The following is a 14,654-nucleotide window of genomic DNA, read 5'->3' as shown; positions in this document are numbered from 1 at the left end:
TAAATTTTAGGTTATATTATATTCTTATGGGATTAAACATAGATTTTATAGGATATAGCAGAAAAACTCGTCATTTAAATGTTTTATTAAAGAATGATAAATGTCCAAAAAAAATGTTATTACTCAATTGTCAGATTACTGAAAATATACTTTGTGCACTTTCCTTGTTTATCTTTAGTACTATTAGCCGATTCGCATGCATTCGGGTACGATCGGAAAAATTCGAGTCTTCAAAAAAGGCGGTTTCGAAAAAATTGTGAAAAGTATATTAGAGGATTTTTTTATCATTTTATATTAATATAAACTTCTTGCCTTGCCCAGAAGTTTATTTTTTAATGTAGAACCAGTTTTTTATTAATTAGAAGTATAATGCCAACAGGTTAGTATGCAATTTTAAACATTTTAAATTCATAAAATTTTACTATTAGCATTGAAGAAATTGACATAAGAGGTTATCATTTCAGTTTCTGAAACTTTGATAAAATATCGGATCAAGAATGTTATCCGTAAATTTAAATTTAACGAATTAGAAGATGCTGTACTACCAGTTTTTCCAGAAACAACATGGAATCGTTTGAAGTCTCGATTGGTAAAACAACATGAACAGTTTATAACTGCAAATGTTGCTTTTGCTCTAGAAAAAATAATTAATGTAATTGTTTTTGACATATTTTTATTTAATACTTTTGATTTATTTACATATAAATATGTATCTGTTCATTATTATACGTTGTTAAAGCATTCTAATTTTTATTTTTATTTATTTTTAAAGGATAACAATCTAGAGGAACAAGAATTGAAACAACGATTAATGAGATTAGAACTTATTGGTAAATTCTTATGATCTTTTATGTTTCTTATTTTATTAAGTTTTGAATCATTTTAATTTCTTCTTATTTATAATTATTTTGTAGAAGTAAGTAGACATAAACGAAAGTGTTGGTATACTTACAGTATATCAGGCTCTAATAATGAGCCTTCTCACATTGGGACTATAGATTTTAAACAAACTATAAAAGAAAAACTTAATAGACTAAAATTTACGACTAAAAAAATAGAAGTTGATGCTGTAGTTTTTAATGGTATCATGTATTTAAGTATAAAATGTGTAATGCAAGATAATTTAAAAACCCCAGCTAATTATTTTGCTATATTTTTGGATACAAAATATATATTCTCTGCACAGAAAAAAACTCTTAAAGTTTTTGTAGATACAATAACACAAAGTATGGGTTATAATAAAAATAAAAGCATTAATTTAAAGGGCAAAGATCTTATGTCATTAATGAGATTACTTCGAATACGAAAACAAGGTGCAGTAAATCTACCGGATATCTTGAATATACCAATGTACAAAAATGCCAAACCCATTATTAGGTAATATATTTACTTTTGTTTTTAAAAAATAATCTTGTCAATTTTCAATATTTTATGTTAAATTAATATTATTATTTTCTATATTTTAGAAAAACAGGTATAGATTTTACACAAGAACGACAAAGGAGAAAATTTATAGAAAATCGTTTTGGTATAGACCCACCAACATTAGATACACTCGTTATTAATGGAGCAAATACTTCTATCTATGATAGAGAAATAGCATCACGTTTACCAAATAATACTGTTCAAATTGGGTGAGTATTTATGTAGAAATATAAATGTTATCAAAAACTGTCGTATATACATGTGTCAGCGTTAAATTAACCCGAAATAACTAGGCTTTTATGGGAAAGCATATAAAAAACAATGTTATTATACACTAAAACTAATAGTTTTAGGAAATAACGAGGTTCTATATGAATTCACAAAAGGTGAGTAGTTGAAGTGTGAGATTGAAATTTCTTCCGTCTTTTGTCTGATTTTTTTCTACAATAATGCTCATAGCTATCCGTTCTTATCTCTTCATGTACTTTGAAAACCAATGTTCTACTAGTCATGCTGTTCTATTGAATCTACTCTATGGATCAAATTTAAATTTCATATTTTAATTCTCGCCTCTTGTAAGTTCATATATTATAGAGTTGAAGTATAAACCTCTGTCTTCTCTTATATTTGAACAGGTCAGTATAGTTATTTCAGGGTTTAGCTAGTTATTTCACAAAATAACGCCAACATATATATACAAATATATGTATATTTGTAGCATATCTAATATATAGTATATAGTATATAGTAAAATACATTTGATATATATATATTTGGGAACTAAATAACATTAAAATATTTAAAAATATTTATTTTTAGGTGGGAGTTTCGTAGTGAAAATATAGCTATCTTTTTAATAAATTTATTTGAAAGGGGAATACTTCTCCCTCCTTTACCTCCTTATATTTCCAATCTTATGTTTATGGGAAGAAATATGTTGACTCTTAAAGAATAACAATTTTATAATATTTAGAAAATAATAAACAATATTTATAAAATAGTTTTATTATATATATAATATACCATTACACCAACCATATATTAATGGTAAACACAATACTGTAAATTTGGAAAGTACAAAAGAAATAAAAAGTCATGAATTACCAAATCTATATAACAAAATAAATTGATAAGTTTATATGCTTAACAATAAAAAAGCTATTATAACAGGACGAAGTCCTAATAAAAAGAAGAAGAAGAAGTTTATATGCTTTTAAAAATATATAAGATAATAATTAAGGTTGTTCACTACTTTTTAACTGAATTAAAAACAGAACAGGGAAGTAGCATTCTTACCATGCACCTGTAATATTGGTGTATAAGCTTGAGTAGGTTAATGGCCACTAGAGTATTGGTGTTAGTAGATTGAACTTACACTTTTCAATCTCTCATCTATACGTTAGATGAGATGCAGGGCCAATACAGTTTTGAATGATGACATATCTCCAAAGAGAATAATAATTAATATAATTGATAACTTGCATACACACACACAGTAATTAGTATATAAATTTGTGATAAAAATAAATGAGAATTTCTGTTGATGATTTGACGATTATTTTATGTAAAATAATAATAATGAATACTTATATATTGTATATTATTTTGATACTAATTTCAATGCACATAAACACAGATACAAGTTCATTTTTATGTATGTATTCTGTGCTCGTAATGAAAGTTTAAGAATTCTAGTTAAAAATAGCATGTTTTACTTTTGATTTGTAAATAATACTTACGTTAATTAAATTCCATTAGATAATAAATAATCAGAGATTTTATCTTTATTTTGTATTTTATTTTGAGAATATTGATACATTTTTATTATTTTAGAAATTAATTCTCTTTTATTAATATAATTTATGTTTTATTACTATTATTATTATATTAAAATTGATTAAAATGTAAAACTGTGAGTAATATATACTATTTATAATATATATATGTTACAGTTGATATTATTTGCAGATTTTAATGATTTAAATGATTTAAAAGCACCATATAATATGTGTTAGAAAATAATAATTATTTTTATATTAATTATATTAATATAAAATAATTATAAAGAATATGATCAATATATTATTACGATTACATATAATCATCATCATCAGATGTTTCATCAGGATCTCCAGCTTGCGATTGACATCTATCACAGGAACAAATAAACAAGTACAAAGAGCTTAAAGCCTTTTGTCTAGAGTGTCTACTTCTTATAAGTTCACAGTCTTCTAGATAACTTATAGTAATTTCATCTCCAGGTTGAATGTCACGTATAGCTTTTAATACTAAGGTGCTATTTGAATAAGGAAACTCAACAATTGCATTTGATAAACAGCTATGATTTACAGTTGATTGAAGAATATAAAGCCCAGAACCTTCATTGTTCAAAAAGGAACCAACCACTTAAAGAAGAAAAATAATATTATATTACATTCAATTTTTATGAAGTAATTAACTTCGGCAAGAAATATAATTTTTATTCCACATACCTTCTTCCATATCATCGTAAAGTCTATCGATAAATTTATCCACTTGTATTCTTTCGTTTTCAGGTAATTCTAAAACATTAACATTTTTTACCCAACGAGCAAATGCACTTGTACCAATTCCTTGACCATTAGTACCTATTAAAGCTAATAAACTTCTAAAACCTTCTGGTGTAAACCACTGTAAATAAAAAAATTAAATTTATAGCAAAGCAGTATTTTAATAATTACAACGTTATTTATATATAGATATTTTTGTTACATACATCAAATATACGATCATTATATAATGCCTTCTGTAACAACTGTCTTAATACATCGATTTGTCCAATAAATTTTTCACCTAATAAATTGTGTGCTATTTCATGAGTGTCGTTTACAGTACGATGACAAAATTGAGAAAAAGTTTGTAAAATATCTCCTTGATCAGAAGTTTGAATAAAAATAGCAATCATTCTAGCTAATAACATTATCGTTGCTGTTTCAGGTGGATAATGCATTTGTTTCCATGTTTCATTTAATTGTAACAATGGATGATCATCATTTTTATCCCTTGATTGTAAGCACAATACTTTATGATATCTGAAAAAGTCGCTTGGTTTCAACTAATTTCCTTTACAAATAGAAAAGATACGAATATTTATGAAACCGACTATGCACCAAATTATATATAATCAGCGTTAATAAAATATGTATTAATAATATAGAAATGTAGTCACCTTTCTATTGCCTCATTTTTACATTCATTGCTACAATATTTTATTCCGCAAGCAGAACATTCAGTAATCAAATTCTTCTTGGTTTCGCAACATTCCATATGCGGCAGAATAATGTCTGGTTTACTAGTTAATCTACGGGCATTTTCTTCTGCAGTCTCCAAAGGTTTCAAGCAATTGTCACATGCTAAATATCCATATTCTGCATTCCATGAAAATTGACAACATACCAGTGGCTTTTCTTCCAATATTATATTACCTTCTTTGAATAAACGTGTTGCAAAAAGACCTTTTCCCTTTTAAAATTTCATTTAAATATCATTAATTATTTATGAATATGAGTGAATGTAAAATTTATTTTTATTCGTTACTTCATTTATATATACATTTACACATATTTATATATAAATAGATGCAGGAAACATGATTATCATGGAAAACTACGAAATGAAAGAAAATCCTAATTTTTACCTTTTCATTATCAATTAATCTCACTTCAAAACCGTCCATGATAGTATAATTTCTTAATTTATTATTTTGTTTTCCTATCTTTCAAGTCCTAACCCATAAACGCATGTCTTCCATTGAAAGGGTACTACGTAAGTCAAGTTGTGTTAAAAAAGTTTTATAAAATAATAATATATGAAGAATAATAATGAACACAGATGACTATTTATAATGTTATTTATAAATTATACAATTTATATGATCATAATTACTCTTAACAGAAAATATTTAATATTAGTTTGAACTTTAGAAAAGGATAGCGTTAATGTGTCTTCCTTGTGCAACTTCCGTAGAGGAGAGAATTTCGGGTGTGAGTCAGTTTGTTAGCATCGCGTGCAATTTATTACTTTAGTGAATTTAAAAATACTCTTTATTACTTTCAATTGAAAAGGATAATGAACGGAACAATGGCCATGGTAAATATACGACTAAATTTAATTACACGTTATGAAAGGTTTTAGTAATAGCAAAGAAAAATGAATTATCGAACAACTATGGCCGTTGCAAAAAAGGTTTAGATATTCAACATATCTCCGATCTTAGATGATGTACTAATAATTGATCCTGTTCAAATTTTTATATTGTTTTTATCCATATATAAATGCGTATATTATTTATTAGTAGTATTTTTAGTAATAGTATTTAATATATTGTTTTAAACACTTAACTATTTATGTTTATATCACTGATCTTTCATAATATTAATTTGTCTCATATTTACGTTTGTTACGGTACGTTGGTATGTTTAAATTTTTCGAAGTCGAATTTTTAAATTTAAGTAATAACATGGAAATTGTTATTTTATAATTTTCTTTATAGATTTATAAACAAAGTAAAAAATTATTTATATATATCTTGTAACAATTGTGATTTATTTTATGGTTAGAAAATTTCGTAAAAATTGTATATGTAGGAATAGGTTTTCTATAGGATTTGAACCAAATGTTCACATATTTGTTAGATGCCTTAAAGAGATTAATAGGTTATAAAATTACTTTTATAACATATGTGCATTATTTGAATTAATTTTATCTATGCTATAAAATACATTGTACATCGATGATGTATATTAAGACAAGATATTAATTTTTGTATTTTTATTTGTTTGCGCAGGCACCAACTTCACAAAATAATATGGAACCACCAAGCAAGAAGTCTAGAGTTGAAGGTATATTGCTAAAGCAGCTAAATTGCTGTATCTCCATAGTCACTAAAAAATCATACACATATATGTATGTGTGGAAAACATGGTATATGCACAAGCGACAGGAGGTGTAATTTTTAAACAAAAAGGGAATGACGAAGGCAAATACTTTGATCACATTTACTTAGGGCAGTCAGGTGCTAGCTTTGTCTTAAATGCTGGCAAATTGTAGCGGTCAAGTGGTCTATTGCAGTTTCAGATTAAATTTTGATAGGTTAGGGTTCTAGATGATCGTTGGCCCTGAATAAAACTAATGTATGGTTGTCCTTCTGTTCTGAGATGTTACAGCGGAGAGACAGTACAGAATCTGTGGCCTACGACTGAGCTGTGATCATGAGCGTGCGCCAAACAAAGAAAGAGAACGCTACATTCGTTGAACAGAACAAATCAGAGTTTTGCAAACTCCCACTCACACAGCATCAATCGAGTACCATATATGATGCATACTTTAGATAGGTCAGCATATTAGGGTAGTCCTTTTTATGATCCTAATTACGAGTCTCCTATATTTCTATAAAGTCAAGTTTATTTTATAAAAATTATGTTAAATAATTTTGGTATTATAGATATAATTGTACAATTTGAAATTTTTTTACATTTATGATGAAATAAAAAGTCAAATCTGACATAAATGAAATGGAATTATAAAATAATACATGCACGCAATAATAGAACCGCGTAGAGTAATAAGAGTAATTTTTCCTAAATTTTATATTTTTTTATACAAATATTGATAATATATTACAGGTAGGATAAATTAATGTATATTTAAGAGACTTGTAATTAAGATGAGCAATGGCGATATTTATCTCTCTCAAGATGTTTATTAAATGATATAAATTTATTAAAACAGGAAATTTAAAAGGTAAGTTTATGAGATTGAGAAGATATATGATATTATAATCAGGGTGATTGGAAATTTAGGAAAAGACTTAAACAGTCTAAATGACAGATACATGCAGTCAGGCTGTAAGATTATTATGTTTTATTTAGTCACACACACACAATAACTTTTGTAATTCTATTCTAAGTACTAAGCCTAAGTGCTAGTAGTATTATCTAAATTCATGAAAATTTGTATAGGATGTATAATTGTCTTTTATATTACTAACTTTGTGAAGTAATGATCGTGCAATTATTTAGTTTTTTCATATCTGCCTGAAAACAGAACATATACTTAATGTTGTAGCTGTTATTAATATCTATAATCGCCATTGCTATAAAAAAAAAAGTGTTAGGATTAATTGCGAGATAGGTTGAACGAGGCAAAATCTAAGAAAATGGCGCAGAAAATGCACTGAGAGTGTTCTCCTTTGCTTTGTGCTTGCAGATATGTGCATCGCCTCAATCTCGGATAATTTGCGCGCAACCGTCATTGCTCAGCCCAGAATACGGTTAGCTGTAAATCAAACAATTGAACAAAGTTAACAATTTTAATTCACGAAATTGAAAATTTAAAAAAAAATAAATAAAAGAAAATAAGAAAGAACGGAGAAATCTTAACAAAACGTTTCAACGTGTTCTGATTTCTGTTTCAGAGACTAGCAGACCAAATTGGTTATGATCGTATAAAACGAAAGTATCTAATGTAATTATAAGTGGTTTAATGTTTTGAGGCTGATATTTAAATTAGCAATTAAAATTATAATCAAACTCCAATTGAATTTAGCTTGTGAAATATTTTTAAAAAGTTTACATTTAAAATAACTTCTACTTATACATTTTTGTAGACTGTTATAAAATTACTGCAAAAGATTTCATGACTGATTTAAAAAACTATACAGTGCACTTTCATTTTTTCTGATAGTTAGGCGAAGAAGGAGAATTCTGTTTCTCCATTCTTAATGCATTTGTGTATATATATACATATATATACACATATATATTTAAAAAAAAAACACTTTTAAACAATTGTTGTATTGCGTATATTTTGACTATTTTAATTCTTTTGAACTTACAGTTTGGAGGAAGATCCTATGGCTGGAATTGCTGTACAATATTATTACTTGTTATGGTTCCTTTAGTTAATTGTGATGTTAAGCAGAATTAGTTCAATTGTTATAAGACAGTAATTTTACAAGAATATCGCAGACTTTAAAGCTACCAAAAATCTATCTGTCGTAATTATTTTCTAAATCAAGTAACCAGTTAACAATATGGTTAATATAGTAATATAAAAATCGATACATTCAAAATAAAACTGACAAAAATTTATTTCACAAAGTTAGAATATTAAAATTAAAATTTGACCATTAATATAATACCTCTACCTTCACAAAAATATGAATGATATATTAATGTTTTATAAATGTGCAATGTGATGGTGGAAGTAGCGACAATAAATATCCATTATAGTATAATATTTTTCTAATACCAAATTTTTTTGTAGGGAATGCAACAGACTTCTTGCCAGGCCCTATATATGACCTTAATCAAATAGGTCAAGTTGTAGCCGGTATGTATCCTCATAATATAATTATACTAGTTTTAATTATATGACTGTTTTGAATGATGTAAACTAAATTTGTGACACTTAATATCCAATCATTTCAACTAAAGTTATATTGAAGTGACAAAATATTAATGGACATATAGCTGATAAGATCTGACAAAGAATTTTTTATATTTAATTAATTTATAATCAATTAAAATGTGTGCAATTTGTATAATATATTTCTTAATATGTTATGCTTAGGTCCTGGTGCAAAATACCTTACATTACCTGGCATCTTAGGTGCTGGTCTACCAAAAATTACATCAGAACAGCAAGATACAGTGAACAGAGCGAAGAAATATGCCATGGAACAAAGCATCAAGATGGTTCTCATGAAACAGACATTAGCTCATCAACAACAGGTATTTCTTTTGTACGAGACTAATAAGCTTTACTCGCCTAACATATATTTTGTATTCTATTGTGCATTCTTATATTGAAGAAAATAGGTATAGCACTTGAGTAAAAATAAGAGAAAAATTTTCAAGAACTTACATAAAAATTGATGTTGAAGTTGTAAGTATTTTGTTTTTTAGTACATTTTATAATAATTTGCATAATAGTACTTTATTATAGACATTATTTTTTTAATGAACATTTGACATAATATTGAATATAGAATGCATAGTGGAATAAATTTAACATATACACTTATAGAGTCAGAAACTATTTTGGGTCACTTTTATGAATTTTCATTTATTATTGAATGTTAAAAAATAATACATGTAAATATATAATGTTGTTTCCTCTATTTAGCTCTTTGCCAATATTACAAAATTAATAAACAAAAATTATTTAGTATGCATAATTTAGTTTTGCAGTTTACATTTGTCCTTATAAAATTAGCTCGCCCCGCCGAGTAATAATCAATTTCTGCTATTATTATTATATTGTACTTGTGTTCGTTAAACATGCGAGTAAAGTGAATCATAAGAAATTATAAACGAACACGAACCTCACTCTGATCGGTTAATTTTTTCTCCCTGCAGAAGAATAAGTTGGTCCTGCGGCAGCAAGTTTTATTGCTAATGTGCAGGTTAGTGTCAACCAAGTCAAGCCAGAAACAATACGAATCCGCCTAACGATCAAACACTCCTAAACGTTTCCCTGAGTTGCTACCATATGAGAAGGTTAGATATCTTGAAATAGTAGTCGGCGGGAGCAGAGCTGTACCAGCGCGAGGAGGACATGTTTTTGAGCATGAATCTGTGGATGATTTCAGAAAGTTAATAACTGTACCCTTCTTAGCTCAATTATTCTTTCTTTTAGAGCATTTATATTTCATTTTATCATATAAAATATAATTTAACCATTTAGTCTATTCATTATATAAATTACTAATCGTTTTTATTCTAATGTCGGTTAACAAGTGATCTTTATGACATGAGAAAAATTATTTGTTCGTAGCATCATTTGTTAATTGCTGAAATATTCTCTTTAAAGTATACATATTTTTCGTGTTTTTCCTTTTCAAATAATTTTTTAATTGTACTACACAATATTTCTAAAACACACAAGTTCTTGAATGTGTAATTTATAACTTACAATTTGTAATTTATTTTATTTATTATGATACGATTATCTATAAAATGTTCAATGCATATACAAAAGGAAGTAGTAGTTGAGCAAAGAAGTTAGAGTGGTAAAAGAGCTTGGGGGATATTTGAAATGTGATTGAAAGATGATGTATGTAAGGGGGAGGGATATCAATAGAAGGCCTATGGTCCTTTGTGTTGCAGCAAATGGCTAGTCAACGGAATCAGGTGCAGAGACAGCAGGCTCTCGCCCTCATGTGCAGGTTTGTTTGTTCTTTGCCTTAGCCCTCCGAATTTTGTCCTCAAACCTGGCCATCATAGTTCAAGATATCACATCCGACATTTTCAGTTATTGTTGCATCTTATGCTCAGAGAAAAATATTCACAGTTTTGTCAAAAGAAAACTATTTATATTTAATATTAGGTAAAAGCTTTTATATATATATATATATAAAAGACATTAACATCAATTAATTAAGCTTTATATTTATTCATTTTGATCTTATATCATTTCATAAATATATTATGAATTTCATTGTCAGTGTAAAATTAGATTTTGTTAAAGATGCGTGCGCACATTTACAACAACAAAAATACAACAGTACATACATACATACACTCACACATAAATACATTTTAGTTTACTATTATTATACATATTGCATCATAATGCAATTTTGTTCAATGAGTGTTAACATGCTAGGAAATGTATATTTCATTTCCTGCAATTAATTTCGAATCATACAAGTTATAATATATATATACATAATGAGTTTATAAATTTCTTTTACTATACGCTCTTATACTAGTATGCACAATCATTTTTTTGCTTAAATTTCAAAAATAATGCCATGTAACTTAAAATTATTTATATCCTATTATTTTTTTCAAAAAGCATTACAAATGTTTCAAAAAATTGTTCAAATATGTATATATATAACATCATATATATATCAATCTGACAATTTATCAATCAGCGCATCCTTAAAATAATTTATTTTTAAATTATATTGTTAACTTTTTTCATGTTTTATTTGCTGTTTAAATTTGTTTTTTTAAAGAAACAGTAAACATTTCTTTAGTTTAATAAATAGAGTAAGAATAATTTGTTTCATAAATACCTTCATTAAAATATATATTAAAAATATATTAAATAAGAAAAAAAAAGAATATCAATATTAGCAATATATATGACAATTAGACGTAAATAATAAAATGATAGTATTACATTTTATTGTATTTATAAATCGTAAATTGATATATATCATTCCTATACAACAGGGTTTATGTGGGCAGCATCAGCTTCGAATTGAAAGAGGATACAATTAGACAAGCATTTCTACCCTTTGGACCGATCAAGTCTATCAACATGTCTTGGGATCCTCTTACGCAGAAACATAAAGGATTTGCATTCGTCGAATATGAGATACCTGAAGCTGCACAACTTGCATTAGAACAAATGAATGGTGTCATGATTGGTGGACGCAACATCAAGGTAGCGGGACGTACCTATATAACGAATTTCCTGTCCCCCAGCAATCCTATCATCCCGCCGGAGGTCGGCAAATTTTTATTTTGTTTCACAAATTATAATCGATTGAACTGCATCGTGTTATATTTAGAATGCCGTTCGGTCGAGATCCTAATGTATTGTCTCTTTTTTTCTTTCTTTCTTTTCTTTTCCACTTTACTTATATTTGTCATATTTAGATGACAAACAACTTTTTATATATTTTACTCCACATATAAATATATATATATTTTCCTTTGCATTCTTTTACATTCCTCTTCCTTATGATATATAATTAAAAGTCATCAATTCCTTTTTTTAAAATTGTAATTTCCTAAATAACATTTTTGTTATTAGTAGTATATTTTTTTTATCCTTTAATTCTATAATATAAATAGTTAAAAATCTGTAGTAATATTTCAGAATGTAACTATATAAAATTATCTGCTATATTAGAGAATATGAACATATTTATTTAACAAATAAGTATATATGATATTTTGTTAATACATATTATAGAATATATTCGTTTTTATTAATTTTTTTCAGGTAGTGGGAAGGCCATCCAATATGCCACAAGCACAATCAGTTATTGATGAAATTACAGAAGAAAGTAAACATTACAACCGTATTTATATTGCATCTATACATCATGATTTGACAGAGGATGATATAAAGTCTGTTTTCGAAGCATTTGGACCTATTACTTATTGCAAATTAGCACAAGGTAGTTCACCTCATAGACATAAAGGCTATGGTTTTATTGAATATGAAACTATGCAAGCTGCTTTAGAAGCAATAGCATCTATGAATTTGTTTGACTTGGGTGGACAGTATCTAAGAGTTGGTAGAGCTATTACACCACCAAATGCTTTGATGGGACCTCCAAGTGGAACTAGTATGATGCCAACAGCTGCTGCAGTTGCGGCTGCTGCGGCTACAGCAAAAATACAAGCTATGGATGCAGTAGCTAGCAATGCTGTAGCACTTGGATTAACCAAACTTGGAGCAACAGCACCACCCATTTTAAATCAAGGTATTTATATAATGCTTGCCATATTTACATACAACAAAGTTGTAATATACTTTCATTTATGTTTATTTTCTGTTGTTATTTATTATAGCCTTACCAGGAATAGTACGACCAACAATTGCACCTGCAACAATAATGGCACCTCCAACTGTTGCAACTGTTGCACCAGTTATACCACCTCCAGGTATTGCCATACCACAAACTTTAACACGTCCACCTGCGATTATACAACCAATTCCTGGGCAACCAGTTATTATACCACCTCGAGCTGTTGTTGCTCCTGCCATTGTAGGAGCTCCAGTTGTAAGTTTTTTTCTCTTTTTTTTTTTCATAAATATTATATAACGCATTATCTAATTAAATACATTTTTTAATATCCATTTATTTGTAGATACCAGTAGTCACAACAGCAAATTCTGATATTATGAGACGAGCACAAGAACAAGCAGCACATCAAAAACAACAAGAAGAATTACAAAAAAAATTACTAGAAGAAACGGAACCGCAAACATTGCAACAACAGGAAAATATGTCTATTAAGGGACAGAGTGCTCGACATCTTGTTATGCAAAAACTTATGCGTAAAGTAGAATCTCGTGTTGTCATTTTACGAAATATGGTAGCTCCTGAAGATATCGATGAAAGTCTAAAAGAAGAAATTCAAGATGAATGTTCTAAATTTGGTGTTGTAGAGCGTGTTATTATTTATAATGAACGACAATCTGAAGATGATGAAGATGCAGAAGTTATTGTGAAAATTTTTGTCGAATTTTCACAAATGAGCGGTAAGAGATAATTCCTTCAATATTATTATATTTTATTACCATATATGATAATATAATAATATATGTACATATATATATATTCTTATTATAGAAGCCGAACGAGCAAGAGATTCTTTAAATGGTCGTTACTTTGGTGGAAGACTAGTGAAAGGAGAGTTGTATGATCAAGCTCTATTTGATAATAGTGATTTTTCTGGTTGATTAGTGCATTCTCAATTAAACATTTATATATCAAATTCCATCAATTTCTACCACATGGAAGAATTTGTATTTGATGTTGACTGATAGTTTGTATTTGAACAAACTTCGGGATATTATTTATTACCAACTCCTACAATTATCAATCAAAGTATCTCGTTGATATTCAATAATTGATTTGTCATGTTAATATCTTCAGAAGTAAGATTCATTTCATGCGTTCACAATACCTGATAATATAAGTAATAATATTTTAAAAACATGGAGTTCATATTCAGAGTAAAATTCTCTCGTTAAAAAGACTATTATACTACGATTTAATAAAATCTTATAGGATATAAATAGATTTCTGTAATAATCAAATGAACTACATTGTTTTTTACTATGTTTTATTTTTAATTAAATCATTACAAAATACTATTGCAAAAATGAAAATTGTGTTAACTTGAAAAAAACACTGGATAAATATATTCGTAAGCACTTGAATTTTAAAGTTGTGAAGTACAAGTTATCATAGTATCTGAATTTCCTATTTGAATTCATTTATTTAGAAGAATACTCTGAAAAAGATAAAAGGGTATTTTTTTGTATAACATTAAACGTTTGTAAATTGTATGTTTCAAAGATGTAATCTTAAGTTTTACAATTTTTTTCCAGTCGTAAAATGACTGATTTATAGATAAAAATATATGTAAATAGATGATAGAGAATAATAATAAATTGTTTTACACATAGTATTCCTGTAAAGTCAATAGTGC

The 14,654-nt window shown here is 27.4% G+C and overlaps 3 protein-coding genes across 11 annotated transcripts; 2 read left to right on the top strand and 1 right to left on the bottom strand.

Moving 5' to 3' along the window:
- The first annotated feature begins 342 nt into the window (after positions 1 to 342).
- LOC122525098 lies at positions 343 to 2,533 on the top strand. 3 transcript variants are annotated; one of them, XM_043647730.1, is made up of 6 exons: positions 343 to 379; positions 465 to 589; positions 773 to 830; positions 915 to 1,377; positions 1,467 to 1,634; positions 2,245 to 2,533. In XM_043647730.1, the coding sequence occupies exons 1-6, from the start codon at positions 370 to 372 to the stop codon at positions 2,378 to 2,380; spliced, it is 960 nt and encodes a 319-aa protein (XP_043503665.1). In that variant the 5' UTR covers positions 343 to 369; the 3' UTR covers positions 2,381 to 2,533. The 3 variants fall into 3 exon arrangements, with proteins under 3 accessions (XP_043503665.1, XP_043503666.1, XP_043503664.1); XM_043647731.1 differs by having other exon boundaries at positions 465 to 652; positions 1,314 to 1,377; XM_043647729.1 differs by having other exon boundaries at positions 465 to 652.
- A 933-nt stretch (positions 2,534 to 3,466) lies between these two features.
- On the bottom strand, positions 3,467 to 5,314 carry LOC122525096 (SET and MYND domain-containing protein 5). Its single transcript, XM_043647726.1, has 5 exons — positions 5,102 to 5,314; positions 4,634 to 4,926; positions 4,181 to 4,496; positions 3,918 to 4,095; positions 3,467 to 3,830 (listed from the first exon to the last, which is right to left on the bottom strand). The coding sequence occupies exons 1-5, from the start codon at positions 5,138 to 5,140 to the stop codon at positions 3,517 to 3,519; spliced, it is 1,140 nt and encodes a 379-aa protein (XP_043503661.1). The 5' UTR covers positions 5,141 to 5,314; the 3' UTR covers positions 3,467 to 3,516.
- Positions 5,315 to 5,429: 115 nt separating this feature from the next.
- LOC122525095 (poly(U)-binding-splicing factor half pint) lies at positions 5,430 to 14,259 on the top strand. 7 transcript variants are annotated; one of them, XM_043647721.1, is made up of 13 exons: positions 5,433 to 5,553; positions 6,251 to 6,305; positions 6,621 to 6,768; positions 7,672 to 7,735; positions 7,880 to 7,929; positions 8,731 to 8,796; positions 9,037 to 9,197; positions 10,575 to 10,633; positions 11,652 to 11,865; positions 12,430 to 12,916; positions 13,005 to 13,216; positions 13,305 to 13,698; positions 13,790 to 14,259. In XM_043647721.1, exons 7-13 carry the CDS (start codon positions 9,141 to 9,143, stop codon positions 13,897 to 13,899), a joined length of 1,533 nt encoding a protein of 510 aa, XP_043503656.1. In that variant the 5' UTR covers positions 5,433 to 5,553; positions 6,251 to 6,305; positions 6,621 to 6,768; positions 7,672 to 7,735; positions 7,880 to 7,929; positions 8,731 to 8,796; positions 9,037 to 9,140; the 3' UTR covers positions 13,900 to 14,259. The 7 variants fall into 7 exon arrangements, with proteins under 7 accessions (XP_043503654.1, XP_043503653.1, XP_043503656.1 ...); XM_043647720.1 differs by having other exon boundaries at positions 6,621 to 6,797; XM_043647724.1 differs by lacking the exons at positions 5,433 to 5,553; positions 6,621 to 6,768 and having other exon boundaries at positions 6,273 to 6,305.
- Positions 14,260 to 14,654: the final 395 nt, after the last annotated feature.

This window comes from Polistes fuscatus, unplaced genomic scaffold (assembly GCF_010416935.1).
Source record: "Polistes fuscatus isolate 324 unplaced genomic scaffold, CU_Pfus_HIC Scaffold8, whole genome shotgun sequence".
NCBI classification, from domain to species: domain Eukaryota; kingdom Metazoa; phylum Arthropoda; class Insecta; order Hymenoptera; family Vespidae; genus Polistes; species Polistes fuscatus.
Note: the sequence above shows the minus strand (reverse complement) of the source record. Positions and strands in the feature narration are given on the sequence as shown.

What these genes read in the sequence shown, in the direction of transcription:
- LOC122525098 (XM_043647729.1), top strand. An exon ending in CTCTAGAAAAAATAATTAAT is followed by an intron (nt 653 to 772) that starts GTAATTGTTTTT and finishes TTATTTTTAAAG; the next exon opens with GATAACAATCTAGAGGAACA. An exon ending in AATGAGATTAGAACTTATTG is followed by an intron (nt 831 to 914) that starts GTAAATTCTTAT and finishes ATTATTTTGTAG; the next exon opens with AAGTAAGTAGACATAAACGA.
- LOC122525095 (XM_043647718.1), top strand. Translation starts at nt 5,533, where the DNA reads ATGAACGGAACAATGGCCATG. An exon ending in GCTCTCGCCCTCATGTGCAG is followed by an intron (nt 10,634 to 11,651) that starts GTTTGTTTGTTC and finishes CCTATACAACAG; the next exon opens with GGTTTATGTGGGCAGCATCA. An exon ending in CCATTGTAGGAGCTCCAGTT is followed by an intron (nt 13,217 to 13,304) that starts GTAAGTTTTTTT and finishes ATTTATTTGTAG; the next exon opens with ATACCAGTAGTCACAACAGC.
- LOC122525096 (XM_043647726.1), bottom strand. Translation starts at nt 5,140, where the DNA reads ATGGACGGTTTTGAAGTGAGATTAATTGATAATGAAAAG. An exon ending in GATTAATTGATAATGAAAAG is followed by an intron (nt 4,927 to 5,101) that starts GTAAAAATTAGG and finishes AAATTTTAAAAG; the next exon opens with GGAAAAGGTCTTTTTGCAAC. An exon ending in AAAAATGAGGCAATAGAAAG is followed by an intron (nt 4,497 to 4,633) that starts GTGACTACATTT and finishes CGACTTTTTCAG; the next exon opens with ATATCATAAAGTATTGTGCT.